Genomic DNA, 26,476 nt, shown 5'->3' with positions numbered 1-26,476 from the left:
GATGGTGTCTACTGCTGCCTCTACGTCAGCTGATGGAGGAACGTACACAATGATAACAATGGCGGACGAGAACTCACTCTGCAAATAATACGGGCGCATCCCCACGGCTAGAAGTTCAATGTCTGGGCTACAGAAACGTTCCTTTACACACACGTGGTCGGGATTGCACCACCTCTCGTTCACGTAGACTGCAATCCCTCCACCTTTCTTCTTGCCGCTCCGAACAACGTCTCAGTCCTCCCGAACAGTCCTGAAGCCGGGTACGGCCGCGCTGTGGTCCGGGAGATGTGAGTGCAGCCACGTCTCGGTGAAACACATGATGCTGCACTCCCGGTACTCTCTCTGGGTCTTTACCAGCGCCGAGCTCGTCCGTCTTGTTGGCCAACGACCTCACGTTCCCCATCAAGATCGCCGGTACCGATGGTTTATATCTCATCCTCTTCACCTTCAGCTTAGCTCCAGCTCTGCAACCCCGACGTCTTCTCCGAAGTTCGTCCGGGATTTCAGGCCTCGCTCCGGGCAGCAGCAGTCGAGGCCTACCCAGCGCGATCAGCTCATCACGAGAGTAAACAATGGCCCCAATCCGTTGTGCGTTGCTCTACGTTACAAAGAAGGAAAAAAGTAGAAGAGCCACCAGAAAAGTGGAAAAGTTACGGTCCCTTTATTTTTTTGAGCAGCGTGTATCAGTGCACAATGAGAAAAAAATATTAAAAACTGACCCTCTGTTCTACAGTTCTTTAACCTAATGCTGTTTGATGTTATCTTGGATTTTTACAAAGGATGATGATAGTTTACAATGTAAATGTGGTGAAAATGAACGTGGTGGAGTGACAGCTTGTATGATATAATGAGCAATTAAATCTGAGATATAGATTTGCTTATATCATGTACAGTTCAAATTTGTTTATAGAATATTTATAGGTCACGATCAAAAATGAGCCTGCTGGTTAGAATGATAATGATAAAGTGGACCCATGTCCAAATAAGATGTGATATGAAGTGAAATTAAATGTGAGAGGCTTCGTTATACGTATCAAGATGTCTGTCACATTTCATTTCTACAATCTGGCTTCAATTCACCACCTCACCGTCTGTGTTGCTAATTTTCCCCGATGGTCAGAGTTTGTTTACAGGTGTGCACTATTTACCATCAAGTTTGTTTTTATAAATCCCGACTTTTGCGTGGGGAGTGTCGTACGCCTTTTTCAGGCCCTGTTGTGTGCGTACGCAACGGTTAGAAATGAGGCCCCTGATCTGTTCCAAGTCCTGAGTGATGCAGAAAAAGGCGGTTGAACTGTGTTTTCTCTGAAAGCTGGTTGCCCTGTTAGACATGGGTTGTACTGCCTCATACTATGTGTTTATTCTATTATGTGTATGTGCTGGAGACAAAGATCAGCTTATGACAGTTAACTGTTCATGCAAAATAAACAGATCATTTTAACACAACAACATTATTGGTTTATTTGCTTTGAATTTTATTTTATTGTTTTTTTTCATACCAAAACTTACAACAAAACTTATTATGAAATGTTAAAAGTTACAGTCCAAGCGACCACACACTGATAAACAAACAGTCATCATTAAAAAACTTAAAATGCACATATTACAAATATAAGGACTTCAGTGCAACAAAATTATTAATATACATTTGTATGCTCTCATTCAAAGCGATTTAGACTTATAATATTAGTTATCAAAGATGATGCACCTTATACTGTTGACATATTCTATATTTAAAATGTTGACACTTGCTAAAACTATTGTAAACTTCATTATTATTGTACCACTGAATATGATCACAAGTAACAGATCAAGCAAAACTTTGTGGCACAAATCATTATGGAGAATCGACGTGGCAAAATAATCCTTATATTAATTAAGCTAAAGACAGTATTTCATCTGTATCATTCAATAAAACAAATATCCCACATTTCCTCCAAGTAAGTCACATATCTCTGAATAACTAGTACAGAAGAAATCATCCTTATTTAGCTTAGTTTGACGTGATGGAAAAGCTTTTTGAGGTGTTTAGAGATTTCCTTCATTTTTAGACCATATATAATTGGATTAAAAAGAGGATTATACAGAACCACTTGTACAGTCATTATTAAACGCACACTTTTTGGAAAATCAAATTCTATTCGAGCTATACTGATATCATATATAATCAAACAGGAGAAGCAGATTAAAACCAACAGGTGAGGTAAACAGGTCTCTGCAGCTTTTTTCCTGACATCTCTACCACTGCGGTAGGATATTATAATGATCTTTGTGTAAGTAAAAAGTATGAAAAGCACAGGGAGAACCGTAATATTTAGCAACACAACCAAACCATATACATATATTGCTTTTGACATGACACAGTGAAGTTTAAAGATTGAATTGTTGCAAAAAATCCCTTTCAAAGTGAAGTCACAGAGTTTTTCGTCAGCCCTTACTCCAGGTGGCACTGCAATCTGCATGGCAGGCAGAAACCAAGCTAACAGTAGTAATGTATTAACAGTTGTTTTTCTCATGATAGTTGGATATTGCAGAGGTTTACATATAGAAACATATCTATCAAAGGCCATGGCTACCAACAGTAACATGTCTGAACCAGCTAAACTATAAAACATAAAGGACTGAAAAAGACACGCTTGATAAGATATGATCTGTTTTTCAGATAAAAAGTCAACCAACAGCTTCGGGTAGATATTAGTGCTGAACAGAATAGAGTTTACTGACAAAGCTGCAATGAAAATGTACATCGGCTCATGGAGGTTTTGGTGAACCCAGATCAGGTACACAATGATAGAATTACTGAAAATTATTAAAACATACAATGCACACATAATTAAAAAATAAAGATATCTGTATTTGCCCACTTCTACATAACCACCAAGAGTTATGTATGTCACATTTAATTCATCATTCATTTCAATATTGTTAGTAATTAAATAATTATGATTGAAATGGTAACAACAAAAGTATATGAATCAAAATAAGAAAACGAGTGTAGATGTGAAGACTGCCTCAAAAGAATTACTTAAATTGTCTTATTGATTTCCAGATATCTGACCTTATCATTACCTTGACTGCTTGATCATCTGTGGAAATGAGAAAGTGAGGGAAGTTTTTATGAGATATCTTTATCCTCAAAGGATCTCATTAAACTTTCCATCAGCGTGACAAAAACAACATTAAAACTTGATGATTCGTTCATTCACATGAACTCTTTTCCCATCCATTTTACAAATCATAATCAACCAGAATGTTAATTTGTTGCATTGCATTGCTATTTTATCCTGTTATATTTTTGCTTTTGCCTTCTCCTGTAAAGCACATTGAACTGCGTTATTTGTATGAAATGTGCTTTGCAAATAATCTTTATTATTATTATTATTATTATTATTAGTAGTAGTAGTAGTAGTAGTATTGTATTGCTGATCAATATATTACAACCCTCTTTCCACAAAAGTTGGGACGCTATATAAAATATAAATATTAACAGAATACAATGATTTACAAATCATATAAACGGATATAATTAAAATAAACTAACGATAACACCTAAATGTTGATACTGAGAAATTTTAAATAAATTTATTGTTTTATAAAAAGCATATTTTTCAATTTGATGTGAGCAACATGTTTTCAAAAAGTTGGGAGCAAATGACTGGAAAATTTTGTGGAATGCTTAAAAAATAATAACCAAAAAAAATACTGATTAACTGAAGTAACATGATTGGCAATTAAAAGAACATCTTTCACCACTCATGAAGCACGACGTGAGCAAATAGTGCATCAATTTAATAATAATGTTCCTCAACATAAAATTGCAAAGAATTTTGGGGGTTTCATCATCTACAGTACAAATAATCATTAAAAGATTCCAAGAATCCTGAAAAATCTCTGTACGTAAGGAACAAGGCCGAAAACCAACATTGATTTTTGGGCCCTCATGGGGCATCGCATACAAAAAAATATAAAAAAGATATGAATCTTCGTGGAAATCACTGCATGGCTTCACTTCCAAAAACATAAACTTTATGTACATGATCCAGAAATGTTCTACCTTCTCTGGGGCTGAGCTCATTTAAGATGGACTGAGGCAAAGTGGAAAGCTGTGTTTTGGTGTGATGAACCAAAATTTGAAATTATTTTTGGGATTCTTTGACGCCACGTTCTCTGAGCTAAAGAGGAGAAAGACCCTGACATGCCAAGAAGAAACCGAAATATGAAAATGACCTAGAAACTCAGCTGCTTTCTCTGCACCTGTGCTTAGTTAAGATTGACCGAGGGAAAGTGGAAAACTGTCTTGTGGTCAGAAGGATAAAGAATTAAGAAAGCAAATTAAAATGGATAGGAAATTAGAATTACTGCAGAGTGGTTGCATGCTTCCGCTAACCAGTCAAGTTGTAGTTTATATGCATATGTGTCCAAACTAATATAGAGGATGCTGCAAAGAAGCTTTAAATTTTAAAAGTGGATGGTTCAGATCCATACGATCACCATAGTTTCTAAATGGACATCCCCAGGGTAATATAACTAATTTAGTATATGTCATAAATGTGAAATATAGTCACAATCTCACCTACTGCCTCTCAGTTTTGGTGTAATAATGAACAGGAAAGAGCAATAATTATATTATTAGATGAGATATTTCAAATTACCAAGTTATGGACACAAAATGTTGTTATGTCACAGTTACCTTTGACCACCAAATTGTATTTAGTTCGTCTTTGAGTACAAATAAAAGTCAGTGCCAAATATTAGACATTTTTCAGGCCCTGTTGTGTGCGTACGCAACGTTTATAAATATCAAGTTGTCCTTCACATTTCTGTGACGTGGTGTGGCAGGACTGGACCCAAATGCAGACACAGAATCAAGTTCAGGTACAGAAACTGTTTTTATTTACTGGTGGCCAGGCCTAATGTCTCTTCTCCGCTCTCTCTCCTCTTCCTGAGTCGGGAGGGAAAGTCCAACGAACTCTGACCGTGGAGCGGGGCCAGCTGGTGCAGCCACGCACTCAGTTCTGGTCCGGGCAGGATCAGGTGGGGCCGTAGATACGCAGGCAGGCAGGCAGGCAGGCAGGCAGGCAGCTCCAGAGGTCCTACGAAGCGCAGGAACAGGTCCACTGTGTGGTTTCCAAGGTCCAACACAGGGTAGCAGGCAGGGTGGAGGTAGTCCACAGCAAGAGGACAGGACAGGACAGGACAGGACAAGACGCTGTTAGCACTGGGGACGAGTTAAGGGTGAGTGGATGTAGCTGACAGTATGAACCGACACATCAGGACTGCAGGACCAGGGTTGATATCGTGTCGGGAGGTGATTAGAGTGATGAGGAACCGGTGTGTCAACCTGCAGCTGGTCATCAGCAGGATTGTCTGCAGCTTTGCAGGCTGATGAGGGGAGCAGCCATGGGAGGTGACTGGAGGTGGGGAGAGGAGGACACAGAACAAAACACAAAACACATGGCAAACAACAACAAATACACAGGGGAACAACAGCACACATGAGGAAAGGAGATCTGGAGAAACAGAGGTCAAAACACACAGGGTCAGACAGGGATCCTGACAATTTCATTTCTGCAATCTGGCTTCAATTCACCACCTCACCGTCTGTGTTGCTAATTTTCCCGGATGGTCAGAGTTTGTTTACAGGTGTGCACTATTTACCATCAAGTTTGTTTTTATAAATCCTGACTTTTGCGTGGGGAGTGTCGTACGCCTTTTTCAGGCCCTGTTGTGTGCGTACGCAACGGTTAGAAATGAGGCCCCTGATCTGTTCCAAGTCCTGAGTGATGCAGAAAAAGGCGGTTGAACTGTGTTTTCTCTGAAAGCTGGTTGCCCTGTTAGACATGGGTTGTACTGCCTCATACTATGTGTTTATTCTATTATGTGTATGTGCTGGAGACAAAGATCAGCTTATGACAGTTAACTGTTCATGCAAAATAAACAGATCATTTTAACACAACACCATTATTGGTTTATTTGCTATGAATTTTATTTTATTTTTTTCTTATCAAAACTTACAACAAAACTTATTATGAAATGTTAGAAGTTACAGTCCAAGCGACCACACACTGATAAACAAACACTCATCGTTAAAAAACTTAAAATGCACATATTACAAATATAAGAACTTCAGTACAACAAAATGATTAATATACATTTGTATGCTCTCATTCAAAGTGATTTAGATTTTTAATATTACTTATCAAAGATGGTGCACCTTATACTGATGACATATTCTGTATTTACAATGTTGACACCTGCTAAAACTATTGTAAACATCATTATTATTATACCACTGAATATGATCACAAGTAACAGATCAAGCAAAACTTTGTGGCACAAATCATTATGGAGAATCGACGTGGCAAATTAATCCTTATGTTAATTAAGCAAAAGATATTATTTCATCTGTATTATTCAATAAAACAAATATCCCATATTTCCTCCAAATAAATCACATCTCTGTGTAACTAGCACAGAAGAAATCATTCTTATTTAGCTTAGTTTGACACCACGGAAAAGCTTTTTGAGGTGTTTAGAGATTTCCTTCATTTTTAGACCATATATAATTGGATTAAAAAGAGGATTATACAGAACCACTTGTAAAGTCATTATTAAACGCACACTTTTTGGAAAATCAAAATCTATTCGAGCTATACTGATATCATATATAATCAAAAAGAAGAAGCAGATTAAAACCAACAGGTGAGGTAAACAGGTCTCTGCAGCTTTTTTCCTGACATCTCTACCGCTGCAGTAGGATATTATAATGATCTTTGTGTAAGTAAAAAGTATGAAAAGCACAGGGAGAAGTCCAAGATTTAGCAAAGAAACCAAACCAAATACATATATTGCTTTTGACATGAAACAGTGAAGTTTAAAGAATGAATTGTTGCAAAAAATCCCTTTCAAAGTGAAGTCACAGAGTTTTTTGTCAACACTTAATCCAGTTGGCACTGCAATCTGCATGGCAGGCAGAAACCAAGCTAACAGTAGTAATGTATTAACAGTTGTTTTTCTCATGATAGTTGGATATTGCAGAGGTTTACATATAGAAACATATCTATCAAAGGCCATGGCTACCAACAGTAACATATCTGAACCAGCTAAACCATAAAACATAAAATACTGAAAAAGACACGCTTGATAAGATATGATCTGTTTTTCAGATAAAAAGTCAACCAACAGCTTCGGGTAGATATTAGTGCTGAACAGAATAGAGTTTACTGACAAAGCTGCAATGAAAATGTACATCGGCTCATGGAGGTTTTGGTGAGCCCAGATCAGGTACACAATGATAGAATTACTGAAAATTATTAAAACATACAATGCACACATAATTAAAAAATAAAGATATCTGTATTTGCCCACTTCTACATAACCACCAAGAGTTATGTATGTCACATTTAATTCATCATTCATTTCAATATTGTTAGTAATTAAATAATTATGATTGAAATGGTAACAACAAAAGTATATGAATCAAAATAAGAAAACGAGTGTAGATGTAAAGACTGCCTCAAAATAATTACATTAAATTGTCTTATTGATTTCCAGATATCTGACCTTATCATTACCTTGACTGCTTGATCATCTGTGGAAAAGAGAAAGTGAGGGAAGTTTTTATGAGATATCTTTATCCTCAAAGGATCTCATTAAACTTTCCATCAGCGTGACAAAAACAACATTAAAACTTGGTGATTCATTCATCCACATGAACTCTTTTCCCATCAATTTTACAAATCATAATTAACCAGAATGTTAATTTGTTGCATTACATTGCTATATTATCCTATTATATTTTTGCTTTTGCCTTCTCCTGTAAAGCACATTGAACTGCATTATTTGTATGAAATGTGCTGTATAAATAATGTTTATTATTATTATTATTATTATTGTTATATAGTTGATCAATATATTACAACACTGTTTCCCAATAAGTTGGCACGCTGTGTAAAATATAAAAATGAACAGAATACAATGATTTGCAAATCATATAAACTCATATAATTAAAATGGAGTAAAGATAACACATCAATGTTGACACTGAGAAATTTAAAACAGATGTATTGTTTTATAAAAACATGTATTGAATTTGATGACAGAAACATGTTTCAAAAAGTTGGGCACAAATGACGGGAAAAGTTGTGCAATGCTAAAAAATAATTGAAGAAAAATACTGATTAACTGAAGTAACATGATTGCCAATTAAAAGAGCATCTTTCACCACTCATGAAGCACTACGTGAGCAAATAGTGCATCAATTTAATAACAATGTTCCTCAACATAAAATTGCAAAGAATTTGAGGATTTCATCATCGACGGTATAAAATATCATTGTGTTGTTGTTTCTCTGCATGAAGCGCTACATCCATCTCACTGCTCTTAATTGATTGATTCCCAAAGTCCCGATCACCTCATAACATATTGGATATCTAAATAAACAGCATAACTTGACCTTTCTGATGATAGCCATCATTTCTCTGTACAACAAAATGTTTTCAGCCAGTCCAGTTTTGAAATCACAGCTGACCTCTGTACTGTCTCCAACATAGTGCTGATATTACAACCTACTTTGTATGAATAATAATTATAATAACAACGTATTTATTGGTCTATAGTACAACTGAGGTATTAGCCAATATCACAGGACGTATACTGAATGGTTAGTCCCAATAATGACCAATCATGACACTGGCAGCAATTATTAACATTATAATCACTAGCTAGGACCCCGTCTCAGGAGCCGAGTGCAAACCTTCATTGATTATTTGTAACGTTGAGGAATGGTTGAGGGAGATTAAGCCAAGGTGAGAGTTTAGCAGTTTGTGGAAGGCTTAGTTGAGGATCCACTGTACCTCCCGGGATTTGCAGATCCCCAAAAGAAGCCCTCCTAAGAAAGCAAGGCTGCCTGCCCTTAGCGCAGGTCGTCAAAGCTGTGGCGAGTGTAAAGTTGGAAGGCTTGGGAAGACCAGCAGCCCATGACCTTGATGAGGTGGTCTGGGACTCCTCTGCTTGACACAGTGGTTGCTGCTCCAACACTGAAGGAGTGGCCAGAGAAAGAGTCAGGATTAATCCCAGAGGTGATTAGGACTTCCCTGAAGTGTGAAAGGAACCAGGATCGATTGGCGACGTGGCCTGTTTCAGTGATGAACAACGGTTCATGGGAGGAGGTTTGCTGCATTTTCCTGAGCAGCAGATAGTGTATGAGAGGTTCATAGAGGCTCAGATGTGAATTTAGTTTAAAATCAAATATGAGGACTGGGTTTCTTATCTGGTTTGTTTTGCTCTGTTTGAGCAAACAGGCTAAACAATCCTCGGAGATAGGATAAAGGTTGAATATGCAGGGGTGGAGACTAGGGTTAAACTTGGCTGAAGAAGATGCGAATTCTGAGCATCGCAAGAAACCATAAAAAGTGAGTAGAAACATGGATTGCAGGGTGCACGCTAGATGGGTGGAAAAGTGATTAGAGCGTAGGGTGACAATGCAGCGAGAAATAAGATCGGTGGTTAGCGGAAGAAGGCGAGGAGTCGGTGGAGGTGTTTGGTGCTGAAGGCCTTTAATAAGTAAAGACAACTGGGAGAGCGTTGAAGGGGAGCCAGTGAGTAATTTTGAGAAGAAATTGATACCGCTAAGGTAAACCTTAGTGGTGGGTATCTTGATGTGAAGAGTCGAATGGGCACAGGAGATGAAGCTGCATACGGAGGCCACGTCGAAGGAAGGGAACTGAAGGTTAAACGTGGTATAGAAGAAGCAGAAAGAGTTCCAGGCCGTCCAGTAAGTAGAAAGAGTGCTGGGGGTTAAGCTGATGATGATGGCTCATTGAGACAAAGACATGAGTTCTGCGATGGTCGGTTTCAGATCAGGAATATCGTGTCTGAAAATGGTGGTAATGGGGTTGGATTCTCCTCCGCATCTGGAGCTAAGGTTCTGAAGATCTGGAAGGAGAAGTGAGACGGAGTCAGCGATGGAGTTATTGAAGCTCCGCCCACTCCCTGTAAGGTGTTCAGTGTCCTGTATGACAGTCCTGTGGCTGCAGTTCTTTTCCCCACTAAGCGGTCCGTCTGACATCCAACCGCTCGGTGACTTTATGCGTGATGTCCCACTGGTCCTCTGTCTCTCTGGTGGACGGAGCAGCCTGTTTTATGAAAACAGAATAGACTCGGAATTTATTTGTCCAATGAGTGAAACATACAGATGCATATAAATCGAGATTGTCACCCTGAGCTGTAACAGGAGTCAAACTGGACACCAGAGACAGAAGACAGTGAGTCTCCAACTACTTCTAACGCACCTGAATTACAATAGTGGAGATAATAAGAGAGGAGAAGTTGATTTAGTTCTGTAACGACTGCAACATGAACAACGCTGCATTACATCACATCAATTCATTACATCACGTCAATTCGAAATTTGAACCTGTTCAGATGGAGCTGAAAGTCTTTCTCTTTCACTGATGTCCCTCCTCCTCCTCCTCCTCCTCCACCTCCACCTCCTCTCTGCAGCCTCCTGCACAGGTAGTTGGGCTCGTTTATCCGGACCGGTACCGGTATATTTAACTGAGCGGGTCGGTGATTGTAACGTTACACCGGAGTACAACAACAACAACCCTCATTAATCAGGAGGTCTAGATCTCCTCTGGTCCATGTTCACCATCACCCCGACATGTAAAACACAGAGTTACATATTTTATAGTTCCTTATCAGAGCTAGATGTCCATCTAACATAAAACAATCTGTTGTTATCGGAGCATTTTCCTCTGAACTCTGCTCGGCTATGAGCTCAATAGAAAAGAACCATTTCACCAAAATAAAGTTATTCTACAACGAGTAAAATCACGTTAGCAGTTTGCACCGCGGACTAAATATAGCAGAGTTACTGTGGAAAAGTTATCAAGTCTAATTATAACAAGCACACAGAACTTCCACTGAGTGGTGGACTGCTGGCGGCAGGGGACGGTGCCGGTGCGACCGGAGGGTGAAGCTCGGATCGGCTCCACGCTGCTGCTGGAGGAGCGGTGTGTCCTTGAACTCCGTCCGTCTCCGGTCCAAGATTAAACTATCTGTCGTGAAATGGTCCCTGAAGAGGCGTCTGTTGGTGTTAATCCTGAAGTCTCCTTTAGCTCTTCATGAAATCAATCCACCTCTTTTTCCTTTCTTCATCAGTAGGACATTTAAACAACGATGCAGTGCTGCTTTGGAGGTTCTTGCTTCCAGGAAAGATTCACTTGCAGGTGGAGGGAGACGTCCTGTAGCAGCTAGCTGATGTACAATAACTATCTGACTACAGCAGGAGTAGAACTGAAGTCCAGTGGGACGACCTCTTATGTAAATGAGCTGCAGGCTTTTATAGTGTTTCACCGTGTGAGAGGAGGAGCCATGCAGAAGGTTATAGAAACCGTCTGTGATCTGACGTAGATAGGTTGTTGTGACGTAGATAGGTTGTTGTGATGTAGATAGGTTGTTGTGACGTAGATAGGTTGTTGTGATGTAGATAGGTTGTTGTGACGTAGATAGGTTGTTGTGACGTAGATAGGTTGTTGTGATGTAGATAGGTTGTTGTGACGTAGATAGGTTGTTGTGACGTAGATAGGTTGTTGTGATGTAGATAGGTTGTTGTGATGTAGATAGGTTGGCTTTTAGCCCCGCCTAAAAAACCTGAGCTGAAGACAGATGAGAAACTGTTCAACGGTCTAACTCCACATTTCAGTGTGACATAGTTTTCTAGCTTTGCAGATGCTTTCAGCAACTCATTTCACATGTATATAATGTACTGAGAAGCAAATCTTGGAATTTGCTTTACAGCATCTTTAATGATGTCAACAACAGCGATATTATCTGAATGGATGAGTATAGATCTTTTTGGCCACTCGTTCCCCCACAGGAGAGCAGCAATGATGACCGGATATACACTGCTCAAAAAAGTAAAGGGAACACTTAAACAACACATCCTGGATCTCAATGAATGAAATATTCCAGTTGAAAATCTTTATTCATTACATAGAGGAATGTGTTGAGAACAAAATAACAAGAATGATCAATGGAAATAAAATCATTATCTCATGGAGGTCTGGATTCAGAATCATACTGAAAATAAAAGTGGAAAAAATCAGATCACAGGTTGATCCAACTTCTGTGGAAATTCCTCAAGACAAGTCCAAATGAGTCTCAGTAGTGTGTGTGGCCTCCACGTGCCTGTATCACTCCCTACAACGCCTGGGCATGCTCCTGATGAGACCACGGATGTTCTCCTGAGGGATCTCCTCCCAGACCTGGATCAAAGCATCAGTCAACTCCCGGACAGTCTGCGGTGGACGTGGTGTCGGTGGACGGAACGAGACACGATGTCCCAGATGTGCTGGATTGGATTCAGGTCTGGGGAACGGGCGGGCCGGTCCATAGCATCGATGCCTTCATCATGCAGGAACTGATGACACACTCCAGCCACATGAGGCCGAGCATTGTCCTGCATCAGAAGGAACCCAGGGTCCACTGCACCAGCATATGGTCTTCAATGGGTCTGAGGATCTCATCCCGGGACCTAATGGCAGTCAGGGTACCTCTGGCTAGAAACATGCACATTAGTGGCCTCCTGGACGTCATTTTGTCGGGCTCTGGCAGCGCTCCTCCTGTTCCTCCTTGCACAAAGGAGCAGATAGCAGTCCTGCTGCTGGGTTGTTGTCCTCCTACGGCCCCCTCCACGTCTCCTGGTGGACCGGCCTGTCTCCTGGTATGTCCTCCGTGCTCTTGACACTGTGCTGACAGACACAGCAAACCTTCTTGCCACAGCGTGCATTGATGTGCCATCCTGGATGAGCTGCACTACCTGATCAACTTCTGTGGGTTGGAGACACCTCATGCTACCTCTAGTGGTGAGGACACTGGCAAAATGCAAAAGGGACCAAAAATCATCCAGACAGGATGAGGACAGAGAAATGGTCTGTGGTCACCACCTGCAGAACCGTTCCTTTATAGGGTTGTCTTGATAATTGCCTCATTTCCACCCGTTGTCTGTTCCATTTGCACAACAGCAGGTGAAGTTGATTCACAGTCAGTGTTGCTTCCTAACTGGACAGGTTGATTTCCCAGAAGTGTGATTGACTTGGAGTTACACTGTGTTGTTTTCATGTTCCCTTTATTTTTTTGAGCAGTGTGTATCAGTGCACAATATGAGAAAAAACATTAAAAACTGACCCTCTGTTCTACAGTTCTTTAACCTAATGCTGTTTGATATTATCTTGGATTTTTACAAAGGATGATGATAGTTTACAATGTAAATGAGGTGAAAATGAACGTGGTGGAGTGACAGCACGTCTGATATAATGAGCACAATTAAATCTGAGATATAGATTTGCTTTTATCATGTACAGTTCAAATTTGTTTATAGAATATTTATAGATCACGAGCAAAAATGAGCCTGCTGGTTAGAATGATAATGATAAAGTGGACCCATGTCCAAATAAGATGTGATATGAAGTGAAATTAAATGTGAGAGGCTTCGTTATACGTATCAAGTTGTCTGTCACATTTCATTTCTACAATCTGGCTTCAATTCACCACCTCACCGTCTGTGTTGCTAATTTTCCCTGATAGTCAGAGTTTGTTTACAGGTGTGCACTATTTACCATCAAGTTTGTTTTTATAAATCCCGACTTTTGCGTGGGGAGTGTCGTACGCCTTTTTCAGGCCCTGTTGTGTGCGTACGCAACGGTTAGAAATGAGGCCCCTGATCTGTTCCAAGTCCTGAGTGATGCAGAAAAATGCGGTTGAACTGTGTTTTCTCTGAAAGCTGGTTGCCCTGTTAGACATGGGTTGTACTGCCTCATACTATGTGTTTATTCTATTATGTGTATGTGCTGGAGACAAAGATCAGCTTATGACAGTTAACTGTTCATGCAAAATAAACAGATCATTTTAACACAACACCATTATTGGTTTATTTGCTATGAATTTTATTTTATTTTTTTCTTACCAAAACTTACAACAAAACTTATTATGAAATGTTAGAAGTTACAGTCGAAGCGACCACACACTGATAAACAAACACTCATCGTTAAAAAACTTAAAATGCACATATTACAAATATAAGAACTTCAGTACAACAAAATGATTAATATACATTTGTATGCTCTCATTCAAAGTGATTTAGATTTTTAATATTACTAATCAAAGATGGTGCACCTTATACTGATGACATATTCTGTATTTACAATGTTGACACCTGCTAAAACTATTGTAAACATCATTATTATTATACCACTGAATATGATCACAAGTAACAGATCAAGCAAAACTTTGTGGCACAAATCATTATGGAGAATCGACGTGGCAAATTAATCCTTATGTTAATTAAGCAAAAGATATTATTTCATCTGTATTATTCAATAAAACAAATATCCCATATTTCCTCCAAATAAATCACATCTCTGTGTAACTAGCACAGAAGAAATCATCCTTATTTAGCTTAGTTTGACACCACGGAAAAGCTTTTTGAGGTGTTTAGAGATTTCCTTCATTTTTAGACCATATATAATTGGATTAAAAAGAGGATTATACAGAACCACTTGTAAAGTCATTATTAAACGCACACTTTTTGGAAAATCAAAATCTATTCGAGCTATACTGATATCATATATAATCAAAAAGAAGAAGCAGATTAAAACCAACAGGTGAGGTAAACAGGTCTCTGCAGCTTTTTTCCTGACATCTCTACCGCTGCGGTAGGATATTATAATGATCTTTGTGTAAGTAAAAAGTATGAAAAGCACAGGGAGAAGTCCAAGATTTAGCAAAGAAACCAAACCAAATACATATATTGCTTTTGACATGAAACAGTGAAGTTTAAAGAATGAATTGTTGCAAAAAATCCCTTTCAAAGTGAAGTCACAGAGTTTTTTGTCAACACTTAATCCAGTTGGCACTGCAATCTGCATGGCAGGCAGAAACCAAGCTAACAGTAGTAATGTATTAACAGTTGTTTTTCTCATGATAGTTGGATATTGCAGAGGTTTACATATAGAAACATATCTATCAAAGGCCATGGCTACCAACAGTAACATATCTGAACCAGCTAAACCATAAAACATAAAATACTGAAAAAGACACGCTTGATAAGATATGATCTGTTTTTCAGATAAAAAGTCAACCAACAGCTTCGGGTAGATATTAGTGCTGAACAGAATAGAGTTTACTGACAAAGCTGCAATGAAAATGTACATCGGCTCATGGAGGTTTTGGTGAGCCCAGATCAGGTACACAATGATAGAATTACTGAAAATTATTAAAACATACAATGCACACATAATTAAAAAATAAAGATATCTGTATTTGCCCACTTCTACATAACCACCAAGAGTTATGTATGTCACATTTAATTCATCATTCATTTCAATATTGTTAGTAATTAAATAATTATGATTGAAATGGTAACAACAAAAGTATATGAATCAAAATAAGAAAACGAGTGTAGATGTAAAGACTGCCTCAAAATAATTACATTAAATTGTCTTATTGATTTCCAGATATCTGACCTGATCATTACCTTGACTGCTTGATCATCTGTGGAAAAGAGAAAGTGAGGGAAGTTTTTATGAGATATCTTTATCCTCAAAGGATCTCATTAAACTTTCCATCAGCGTGACAAAAACAACATTAAAACTTGGTGATTCATTCATCCACATGAACTCTTTTCCCATCAATTTTACAAATCATAATTAACCAGAATGTTAATTTGTTGCATTACATTGCTATATTATCCTATTATATTTTTGCTTTTGCCTTCTCCTGTAAAGATAGGTAGGTAGGTTGGTATTTACTTTATTAATCCCCGAGGGGAATTTTTTTTTCGCTACAGCAGCATACAGAAGCAATAAGATATAGAAATAATAGAATAAAATAATAGAATAGAATCTAATAGTAGAAAAGAAATAAAATAGCAGTAAATAGCAGTAAAAAATATCAAATATAAAATGCACAGTATATACATTACATTATATATCTATATATATTATATACAAACAAACCAAGAAACACAATCAACAGTGTTATTGTACTGTGATGGATTTTGCCAGAGGTGAGTTATTGTACAGTCTTATTGCAGTGGGCAGGAATGATCTCCTGTATCTGTCCTTGTGACAGCAGAGCTGGAGGAGTCTTTTGGAGAAAGAGCTCTGCTGTCCCTGCAGCAGGTGGTGGAGAGGGTGGACAGGATTATCCAATATGGACAATAGTTTGTTCAGCGTCCTCCTCTCCACCACCTTTTCCAGACTGTCCAGTTTGTAGCCGATGATGGAGCCGGCCTTCTTAACCAGTTTGTTAAGTCTGTTGGTGTCACCGGCTCCAATGCTGCTCCCCCAGCAGACCCCAGAGAAGTACAATGCACTGGCCACAACAGATGGTAGAACATCTCCAACATCTTGCTGCACACATTGAAGGATCGAAGTTTCCTCAAGAAAAAGAGTCGACTCATCACCTTCTTGTAGACAGCGTTGATGTTGGTCTTCCAGTTCAGTCTGTTGTCATGGAGACACCAGGTACTTGTACTCCTCCACCATGTCCACCTCCTCTCCCAGAACTCTCAGCGGTTGTGGAGCCGTCGTCTTCCTCCTGAAGTCGACCACCATCTCTCTGGTCTTGGCCACGTTCAGGAGCAGGTGATTCCTTCCCGCCCACTCCACAAAGTCCTCCACTACTGCCCTGTACTCGTCCTCCCGTCCATCCCTTATACATCCTACCACTGCAGAGTCATCAGAGAACTTCTGCAGATGTCTTGACTCTGAGTTGTACTGGAAGTCAGTGGTGTATAAGGTGAACAGGAAGGAGACAGAACAGTTCCCTGAGGAGCTCCAGTACCACTGACCACAGTATCAGACAGCACACTGCCCAGACGGACAAACTGTGGACTGCCTGTCAGGTAATCAGTGATCCAGGAGACGGTGGACGTGTCCACCCCCACCACCTGCAGCTTCTCACTCAGTAGCAGTGGTTGGATGGTGTTGAATGCACTGGAGAAATCAAAGAAAGTGATTCTCACAGAGTCACCGGTTCCGTCCAGGTGAGACTGAGCTCGTTCCAGCAGGTAGATGATGGCATCGTCCACTCCCACATGAGGCTGGTACGCAAATTGCAGCGGGTCCAGAGAAGATTTCACCAGTGGCCTGAGGTGGGCCAAGACCAGCCTCTCCAGCACCTTCATCACATGAGGTGTGAGGGCAACCGGTCCATAGTCATTGAGGCCGGATGGAGTCGTCTTCTTAGGGACTGGAACCAGGCAGGACGTCTTCCACAGCACCGGGACCTCCTCCTGCTTCAGGCTCAGGTTGAAGAGGTGTTGTAGGACCTCAGCCAGCTGGACGGCGCAGGTCTTCAGGACCCCGGGGCTGATGCCGTCAGGTCCTGCAGCCTTGCACTGGTGGATTCTCTCCAGCTGTTTCCTAACCTGGCCAGTCGTCACAGAGAGGGGGTGAGAGGGGTGTGGGGTGTGGGGTGTGTGTGTGGGGAGGGGAGGGGAGGGGGGAGGTGTCGATGGAGGAAGAGCCCTTTGAGATTGAGGGCTCTATGCAGTTCACCAGGGGGAGCAGAGGGGGAGGCAGCAGAGGTGTTTGGGAGGTGTGAGGTGTGGAGGAGACAGATGAGGGTGGTGAACTAAACCTGTTGAAGAAACAGTTTAGCTCATTGTTCCTCTCCAGGTTCCACCTGGTTGTTCCTCTCCAGGTTCCCCCTGGTTGTTCCTCTCCAGGTTCCCCCTGGTTGTCTCTCTCTCCCCTTCAACCCAGTAATCTCCTTCATACCGGTCCACACCTCCCTCACGTTGTTCTGCTGGAGTTTGGCCTCCAGCTTCCTCCTGCAGGAGTCCTTGCACTCTCTCATCTTCTCCTTCAGGTGGCGCTGCACTCTCCTGAGCTCCTCCCTGTCCCCAGACCTGAAGGCTGCTTTCTCCTTATTAAGAAGAACTTTCAGGTCACTGGTGATCCACGGCTTATTGTTGGGGAAGCAGTGTCCAGTCCGGGATGGTACGGTGGTGTGTTCACAGAATTTGATGTATTCTGTGATACAGTCCTTCATGCTGTTGATGTCCTCCCCATGTGGTCCAAACAGCACATTCCAGTCCGTGGACTCAAAGCAGTCCTACAGGGCTTCTTTAGCCTCCTGTGTCCACCTCCTCACAGTCCTGGTGGTCACAGGCTGCCTCTGTACCAGAGGAACATACCTGGGAGTCAGCAGGACCAGGTTGTGGTCTGATCTACCAAGGGGGGGAAGGGCAGTAGTACTAAATGCATCCATGGCATTAGCAAACAGTAGGTCCAGAGTTTTATTGTCCCGTGTGGGGCAGTTCACATACTGGTGCAAAGTTGGCAGTTCTTTTTCCAGGCTGGTTAAAGTCTCCAGTAACTGCCAAAAATGCACCGGGATGCTTAGTCTGCAGTTTAGACACAGTGGAGTAGATGGTGTCTACTGCTGCCTCTACGTCAGCTGATGGAGGAACGTACACAATGATAAAGATGGCGGACGAGAACTCACTCTGCAAATAATACGGGCGCATCCCCACGGCTAGAAGTTCAATGTCTGGGCTACAGAAACGTTCCTTCACACACGTGGTCGGGATTGCACCACCTCTCGTTCACATAGACTGCAATCCCTCCACCTTTCTTCTTGCCGCTCCGAACAACGTCTCCGTCCTCCCGAACAGTCCTGAAGCCGGGTACCGCTGCGCTGTGGTCCGGGAAATGTGAGTGCAGCCATGTCTCGGTGAAACACATGATGCTGCACTCCCGGTACTTTCTCTGGGTCTTTACCAGCGCGCCGAGCTCGTCCGTCTTGTTGGCCAACGACCTCACGTTCCCCATCAAGGTCTCCGGTACCGATGGTTTATATCTCATCCTCTTCGCCTTCAGCTTAGCTCCAGCTCTGCAACCCCGACGTCTTCTCCGAAGTTCGTCCGGGATTTCAGGCCTCGCTCCGGGCAGCAGCAGTCGAGGCCTACCCAGCGCGATCAGCTGATCACGAGAGTAAACAATGGCCCCAATCCGCTGTGCCTCGCTCTCCGTTACAAAGAAGGAAAAAAGTAGAAGAGCCACCAGAAAAGTGGAAAAGTTACGGTCCCTTTATTTTTTTGAGCAGCGTGTATCAGTGCACAATGAGAAAAAAATATTAAAAACTGACCCTCTGTTCTACAGTTCTTTAACCTAATGCTGTTTGATGTTATCTTGGATTTTTACAAAGGATGATGATAGTTTACAATGTAAATGTGGTGAAAATGAACGTGGTGGAGTGACAGCTTGTATGATATAATGAGCAATTAAATCTGAGATATAGATTTGCTTATATCATGTACAGTTCAAATTTGTTTATAGAATATTTATAGGTCACGATCAAAAATGAGCCTGCTGGTTAGAATGATAATGATAAAGTGGACCCATGTCCAAATAAGATGTGATATGAAGTGAAATTAAATGTGAGAGGCTTCGTTATACGTATCAAGATGTCTGTCACATTTCATTTCTACAATCTGGCTTCAATTCACCACCTCACCGTCTGTGTTGCTAATTTTCCCCGATGGTCAGAGTTTGTTTACAGGTGTGCACTATTTACCATCAAGTTTGTTTTTATAAATCCCGACTTTTGCGTGGGGAGTGTCGTACGCCTTTTTCAGGCCCTGTTGTGTGCGTACGCAACGGTTAGAAATGAGGCCCCTGATCTGTTCCAAGTCCTGAGTGATGCAGAAAAAGGCGGTTGAACTGTGTTTTCTCTGAAAGCTGGTTGCCCTGTTAGACATGGGTTGTACTGCCTCATACTATGTGTTTATTCTATTATGTGTATGTGCTGGAGACAAAGATCAGCTTATGACAGTTAACTGTTCATGCAAAATAAACAGATCATTTAAACACAACAACATTATTGGTTTATTTGCTTTGAATTTTATTTTATTATTTTCTGACCAAAACTTACAACAAAACTTATTATGAAATGTTAGAGGTTACAGTCCTAGCGACCACAAACTGATAAACAAACACTCATCATTAAAAAACTTAAAATGCACATATTACAAATATAAGAACTTCAGTACAACAAAAAGATTAATATACATTTGTATGCTCTCATTTGAAGAGATTTAGATTTGTAATATTACGTATCAAAGATGGTGCACCTTATAATGATGACATATTCTGTATTTAAAATGTTGACAACTGCTAAAACTATTGTAAACTTCATTATTATTGTACCACTGAATATGATCACAAGTAACAGATCAAGCAAAACTTTGTGGCACAAATCATTATGGAGAATCGACGTGGCAAATTAATCCTTATATTAATTAAGCTAAAGACAGTATTTCATCTGTATTCTTCAATAAAACAAATATCACATATTTCCTCCAAGTAAATCACATCTCTGTGTAACTAGCACAGAAGAAATCATCCTTATTTAGCTTAGTTTCACACGACGGAAAAGCTTTTTGAGGTGTTTAGAGATTTCCTTCATTTTTAGACCATATATAATTGGATTAAAAAGAGGATTATACAGAACCACTTGTAAAGTCATTATTAAACGAACACTTTTTGGAAAATCAAATTCTATTCGAGCTATACTGATATCATATATAATCAAACAGGAGAAGCAGATCAAAACCAATAGGTGAGGTAAACAGGTCTCTACAGCTTTTTTCCTGACATCTCTACTGCTGCGGTAGGATATTATAATGATCTTTGTGTAAGTAAAAAGTATGAAAAGCACAGGGAGAAGTCCAAGATTTAGCAAAGCAACCAAACCATATACATATATTGCTTTTGACATGACACAGTGAAGTTTAAAGAATGAATTGTTGCAAAAAATCCCTTTCAAAGTGAAGTCACAGAGTTTTTTGTCAACACTTAATCCAGTTGGCACTGCAGCCTGTATGGCAGGCAGAAACCAAGCTAACAGTAGTAATTTATTAACAGTTGTTTTTCTCATGATAGTTGGATATTGCAGAGGTTTACATATAGAAACATATCTATCAAAGGCCATGGCTACCAACAGTAAGAAATCTGAACCACCTAAACCATAAAACATAAAATACTGAAAAAGACACGCTTGATAAGATATGATCTGTTTTTCAGATAAAAAGTCAACCAAAAGCTTCGGGTAGATATTAGTGCTGAACAGAATAGAGTTTACTGACAAAGCTGCAATGAAAATGTACATCGGCTCATGGAGGTTTTGGTGAACCCAGATCAGGTACACAATGATAGAATTACTGAAAATTATTAAAACATACAAGGCACACATAATTAAAAAATAAAGATATTTGTATTTGCCCACTTCTACATAACCACCAAGAGTTATGTATGTCACATTTAATTCATCATTCATTTCAATATTGTTAGCAATTAAATAATTATGATTGAAATGGTAACAACAAAAGTATATGAATCAAAATAAGAAAACGAGTGTAGATGTAAAGACTGCCTCAAAAGAATTACATTAAATTGTCTTATTGATTTCCAGATATCTGACCTGATCATTCGTTGACTGCTTGATCATCTGTGGAAATGAGAAAGTGAGGGAAGTTTTTATGAGATATCTTTATCCTCAAAGGATCTCATTAAACTTTCCATCAGCGTGACAAAAACAACATTAAAACTTGATGATTCGTTCATTCACATGAACTCTTTTCCCATCAATTTTACAAATCATAATTAACCAGAATGTTAATTTGTTGCATTACATTGCTATATCATCCTATTATATTTTTGATTTTTCTTCTCCTGTAAAGCACATTGAACTGAATTATTTGTATGAAATGTGCTGAATAAATAACATTTGTTATTATTATTATTATTATATAGCTGAAAAATATATTACAACGCTGATTCCCAATAAGTTGGCACGCTGTGTAAAATGTAAATATGAACAGAATACATTGATTTGCAAATCACATAAACCCATGTAATTAAAATAGACTAAAGATAACACATCAATGTTGATACCGAGAAAATTAAAACGGATGTATTGTTTTATAAAAAACATATTTTTGAATTTGATATCAGCAACATGTTTCAAAAAAGTTGGGCGCAAATGACAGGAAAAGTTGTGCAATGCTAAAAAATAATTGAATAAAAATACTGATTAACTGAAGTAACATGATTGCCAATTAAAAGAGCATCTTTCACCACTCATGAAGCACTATGTGAGCAAATAGTGCATCAATTCAATAATAATGTTCCTCAACATAAAATTGCAAAGAATTTGAGGATTTCATCATCTACGGTATAAAATATAATTGTGTTGTTGTTACTCTGCATGAAGCGCTACATCCATCTCACTACTCTTATTTGATTGATTCCCAAAGTCCTGATCACCTCATAACATATTGGATATCTAAATAAACAGCATAACTTGCCCTTTTTGATGATAGCCATCATTTCTCTGTACAGCAAAATGTTTTCAGCCAGTCCAGTTTTGAAATCACAGCTGACCTCTGCACTGTCTCCAACATACTGCTGATATTACAACCTACTTTGTATGAATAATAATTATAATAACAACGTATTTATTGGTCTATAGTACAACTGAGGTATTAACCAATATCACAGGACGTATACTGAATGGTTAGTCCCAATAATGACCAATCATGACACTGGCAGCAATTATTAACATTATATTCACCAGCTAGGACCCCGTCTCAGGAGCCGAGCGCAAACCTTCATTGATCATTTGTAACGTTGAGGAATGGTTGAGGGAGATTAAGCCAAGGTGAGAGTTTAGCAGTTTGTGGAAGGCTTAGTTGAGGATCCACTGTACCTCCCGGGATTTGCAGATCCCCAAAAGAAGCCCTCCTAAGAAAGCAAGGCTGCCTGCCCTTTGTGCAGGTCGTTGAAGCTGTGGTGAGTGTAAAGTTGGAAGGCTTGGGAAGACCAGCAGCCCATGACCTTGATGAGGTGGTCTGGGACTCCTCTGCTTGACACAGTGGTGGCTGCTCCTACACTGAAGGAGTGGCCAGAGAAATAGTCAGGATTAATCCCAGAGGTGATTAGGACTTCCCTGAAGTGTGAAAGGAACCAGGATGGATTGGCAACGTGGCCTGTTTTGGTGATGAACAACGGTACATGGGAGGAGGTTTGCTGCATTTTCCTGAGCAGCAGATAGTGTATGAGAGGTTCATAGAGGCTCAGATGTGAATTTAGTTTAAAATCAAATATGGGGACTGGGTTACTTATCTGGTTTGTTTTGCTCCGTTTGAGCAAATAGGCTAAACAATCCTTGGAGATAGGATAAAGGTTGAATATGCAGGGGTGGAGACTAGGGTTAAACTTGGCTGAAGAAGATGCGAATTCTGAGCATCGCAAGAAACCATAAAAAGTAAGTAGAAACATGGATTGCAGGGTGCACGCTAGATGGGCGGAAAAGTGATTAGAGCGTAGGGTGACAATGCAGCGAGAAATAAGATCGGTGGTTAGCGGAAGAAGGCGAGGAGTCGGTGGAGGTGTTTGGTGCTGAAGGCCTTTAATAAGCAAAGACAACTGGGAGAGTGTTGAAGGGGAGCCAGTGAGTAATTTTGAGAAGAAATTGATACCGCTAAGGTAAACCTTAGTGGTGGGTATCTTGATGTGAAGAGTCGAATGGGCACAGGAGATGAAGCTGCATACGGAGGCCACGTCGAAGGAAGGGAACTGAAGATTAAACGTGGTATAGAAGGAGCGGAAAGAGTTCCAGGCCGTCCAGTAAGTAGAAAGAGTGCTGGGGGTTAAGCTGATGATGATGGTTCATTGAGACAAAGAGATGAGTTCTGCGATGGTCGGTTTCAGATCAGGAATATCGTGTCTGAAAATGGTGGTAATGGGGTTGGATTCTCCTCCGCATCTGGAGCTAAGGTTCTGAAGATCTGGAAGGAGAAGCGAGACGGAGTCAGCGATGGAGTTATTGAAGCTCCGCCCACTCCCTGTAAGGTGTTCAGTGTCCTGTATGACAGTCCTGTGGCTGCAGTTCTTTTCCACACTAAGCGGTCCGTCTGACATCCAACCACTCGGTGACTTTATGCATGATGTCCCACTGGTCCTCTGTCTCTCTGGTGGACGGAGCAGCCTGCTTTATGAAAACAGAATAGAATTAGAATTTATTTGTCCAATGAGTGAAACATACAGATGCATATAAATCCAGCTTGTCCCCCTGAGCTGTAACAGGAGTCAAACTGGACACCAGAGACAGAAGACAGTGAGTCTCCAACTACTTCTAACGCACCTGAATTCCAATAGTGGAGATAATAAGAGAGGAGAAGTTGATTTAGTTCTGTAACGACTGCAACATGAACAACGCTGCATTACATCACATCAATTCATTACATCACATCGATTCATTAAATCACATCAATTCATTATATCACATCAATTCATTGCATCACATCAATTCATTATGTCACATCAATTCATTTCATCACATCAATTCATTATGTCACATCAATTCATTACATCACATCAATTCATTATATCAAATCAATTCATTACATCACATCAATTCATTACATCACATCAATTCATTACATCACATCAATTCATTACATCACGTCAATTCATTTCATCACATCAATTCATTATGTCACATCAATTCATTTCATCACATCAATTCATTATGTCACATCAATTCATTACATCACATCAATTCATTATATTACATCAATTCATTACATCACATCAATTCATTATATCACATCAATTCATTACATCACATCAATTCATTATATCACATCAATTCATTACATCACATCAATTCATTACATCACATCAATTCATTATATCACATCAATTCATTGCATCACATCAATTCATTACATCACATCAATTCATTACATCACAACAATTCATTAAATCACATCAATTCATTATATCACATCAATTCATTGCATCACTTCAATTCATTGCATCACATCAATTCATTAAATCACATCAATTCATTAAATCACATCAATTCATTACATCACATCAATTCATTACATCACATCAATTCATTACATCTCCTCAATTCATTAAATCACATCAATTCATTAAATCATATCAATTCATTACATCACATCAATGCATTACATCACATCAATTCATTACATCACATCAATTCATTACATCACGTCAATTCATTTCATCACATCAATTCATTATGTCACATCAATTTATTACATCACATCAATTCATTATATCACATCAATTCATTACATCACATCAATTCATTACATCACATCAATTCATTACATCACGTCAATTCATTTCATCACATCAATTCATTATGTCACATCAATTCATTACATCACATCAATTCATTATATCACATCAATTCATTACATCACATCAATTCATTACATCATGTCAATTCATTTCATCACATCAATTCATTATGTCACATCAATTCATTTCATCACATCAATTCATTATGTCACATCAATTCATTACATCACATCAATTCATTATATCAAATCAATTCATTACATCACATCAATTCATTATATCACATCAATTCATTACATCACATCAATTCATTATGTCACATCAATTTATTACATCACATCAATTCATTATATCACATCAATTTATTACATCACATCAATTCATTATATCACATCAATTCATTACATCACATCAATTCATTACATCACATCAATTCATTACATCACATCAATTCATTTCATCACATCAATTCATTATGTCACATCAATTCATTACATCACATCAATTCATTATATCACATCAATTCATTACATCACATCAATTCATTATATCACATCAATTCATTACATCACATCAATTCATTACATCACATCAATTCATTATATCACATCAATTCATTGCGTCACATCAATTCATTACATCACATCAATTCATTACATCACAACAATTCATTAAATCACATCAATTCATTATATCACATCAATTCATTGCATCACTTCAATTCATTGCATCACATCAATTCATTAAATCACATCAATTCATTAAATCACATCAATTCATTACATCACATCAATTCATTACATCACATCAATTCATTACATCTCCTCAATTCATTAAATCACATCAATTCATTAAATCATATCAATTCATTACATCACATCAATGCATTACATCACATCAATTCATTACATCACATCAATTCATTACATCACGTCAATTCATTTCATCACATCAATTCATTATGTCACATCAATTTATTACATCACATCAATTCATTATATCACATCAATTCATTACATCACATCAATTCATTACATCACATCAATTCATTACATCACGTCAATTCATTTCATCACATCAATTCATTATGTCACATCAATTCATTACATCACATCAATTCATTATATCACATCAATTCATTACATCACATCAATTCATTACATCACATCAATTCATTACATCATGTCAATTCATTTCATCACATCAATTCATTATGTCACATCAATTCATTTCATCACATCAATTCATTATGTCACATCAATTCATTACATCACATCAATTCATTA

At 39.1% G+C, this 26,476-nt stretch overlaps 4 protein-coding genes across 4 annotated transcripts; all 4 read right to left on the bottom strand.

Moving 5' to 3' along the window:
* Nucleotides 1-1,988: 1,988 nt before the first annotated feature.
* On the bottom strand, nucleotides 1,989-2,930 carry LOC138201670 (olfactory receptor 51E1-like). The gene has a single exon (XM_069155286.1). The coding sequence runs from the start codon at nucleotides 2,913-2,915 to the stop codon at nucleotides 1,989-1,991; it is 927 nt and encodes a 308-aa protein (XP_069011387.1). The 5' UTR covers nucleotides 2,916-2,930.
* Nucleotides 2,931-6,492: 3,562 nt separating this feature from the next.
* Nucleotides 6,493-7,434, bottom strand: LOC138201669 (olfactory receptor 11A1-like). The gene has a single exon (XM_069155285.1). It carries the CDS (start codon nucleotides 7,417-7,419, stop codon nucleotides 6,493-6,495), a length of 927 nt encoding a protein of 308 aa, XP_069011386.1. The 5' UTR covers nucleotides 7,420-7,434.
* Nucleotides 7,435-14,456: 7,022 nt separating this feature from the next.
* Nucleotides 14,457-15,398, bottom strand: LOC138201668 (olfactory receptor 11A1-like). Its single transcript, XM_069155284.1, has one exon. The coding sequence runs from the start codon at nucleotides 15,381-15,383 to the stop codon at nucleotides 14,457-14,459; it is 927 nt and encodes a 308-aa protein (XP_069011385.1). The 5' UTR covers nucleotides 15,384-15,398.
* A 5,023-nt stretch (nucleotides 15,399-20,421) lies between these two features.
* LOC138201667 (olfactory receptor 11H2-like) lies at nucleotides 20,422-21,363 on the bottom strand. The gene has a single exon (XM_069155283.1). It carries the CDS (start codon nucleotides 21,346-21,348, stop codon nucleotides 20,422-20,424), a length of 927 nt encoding a protein of 308 aa, XP_069011384.1. The 5' UTR covers nucleotides 21,349-21,363.
* Between the last annotated feature and the right edge of the window lie 5,113 nt (nucleotides 21,364-26,476).

Source organism: Embiotoca jacksoni, unplaced genomic scaffold (assembly GCF_022577435.1).
Source record: "Embiotoca jacksoni isolate LCO1_2020_lvr unplaced genomic scaffold, fEmbJac1.0.p SCAF_2, whole genome shotgun sequence".
NCBI classification, from domain to species: Eukaryota; Metazoa; Chordata; class Actinopteri; family Embiotocidae; genus Embiotoca; species Embiotoca jacksoni.
The sequence above is the reverse complement of the archived record's forward strand: the minus strand, read 5'-3'. Positions and strand labels throughout refer to the sequence as shown.

Bases quoted from the DNA above. Each gene is read 5' to 3' on its own strand.
- LOC138201667 (XM_069155283.1), bottom strand. From the start codon at position 21,348: ATGAATGATGAATTAAATGTGACATACATAACTCTTGGTGGTTATGTA.
- LOC138201668 (XM_069155284.1), bottom strand. From the start codon at position 15,383: ATGAATGATGAATTAAATGTGACATACATAACTCTTGGTGGTTATGTA.
- LOC138201670 (XM_069155286.1), bottom strand. From the start codon at position 2,915: ATGAATGATGAATTAAATGTGACATACATAACTCTTGGTGGTTATGTA.
- LOC138201669 (XM_069155285.1), bottom strand. From the start codon at position 7,419: ATGAATGATGAATTAAATGTGACATACATAACTCTTGGTGGTTATGTA.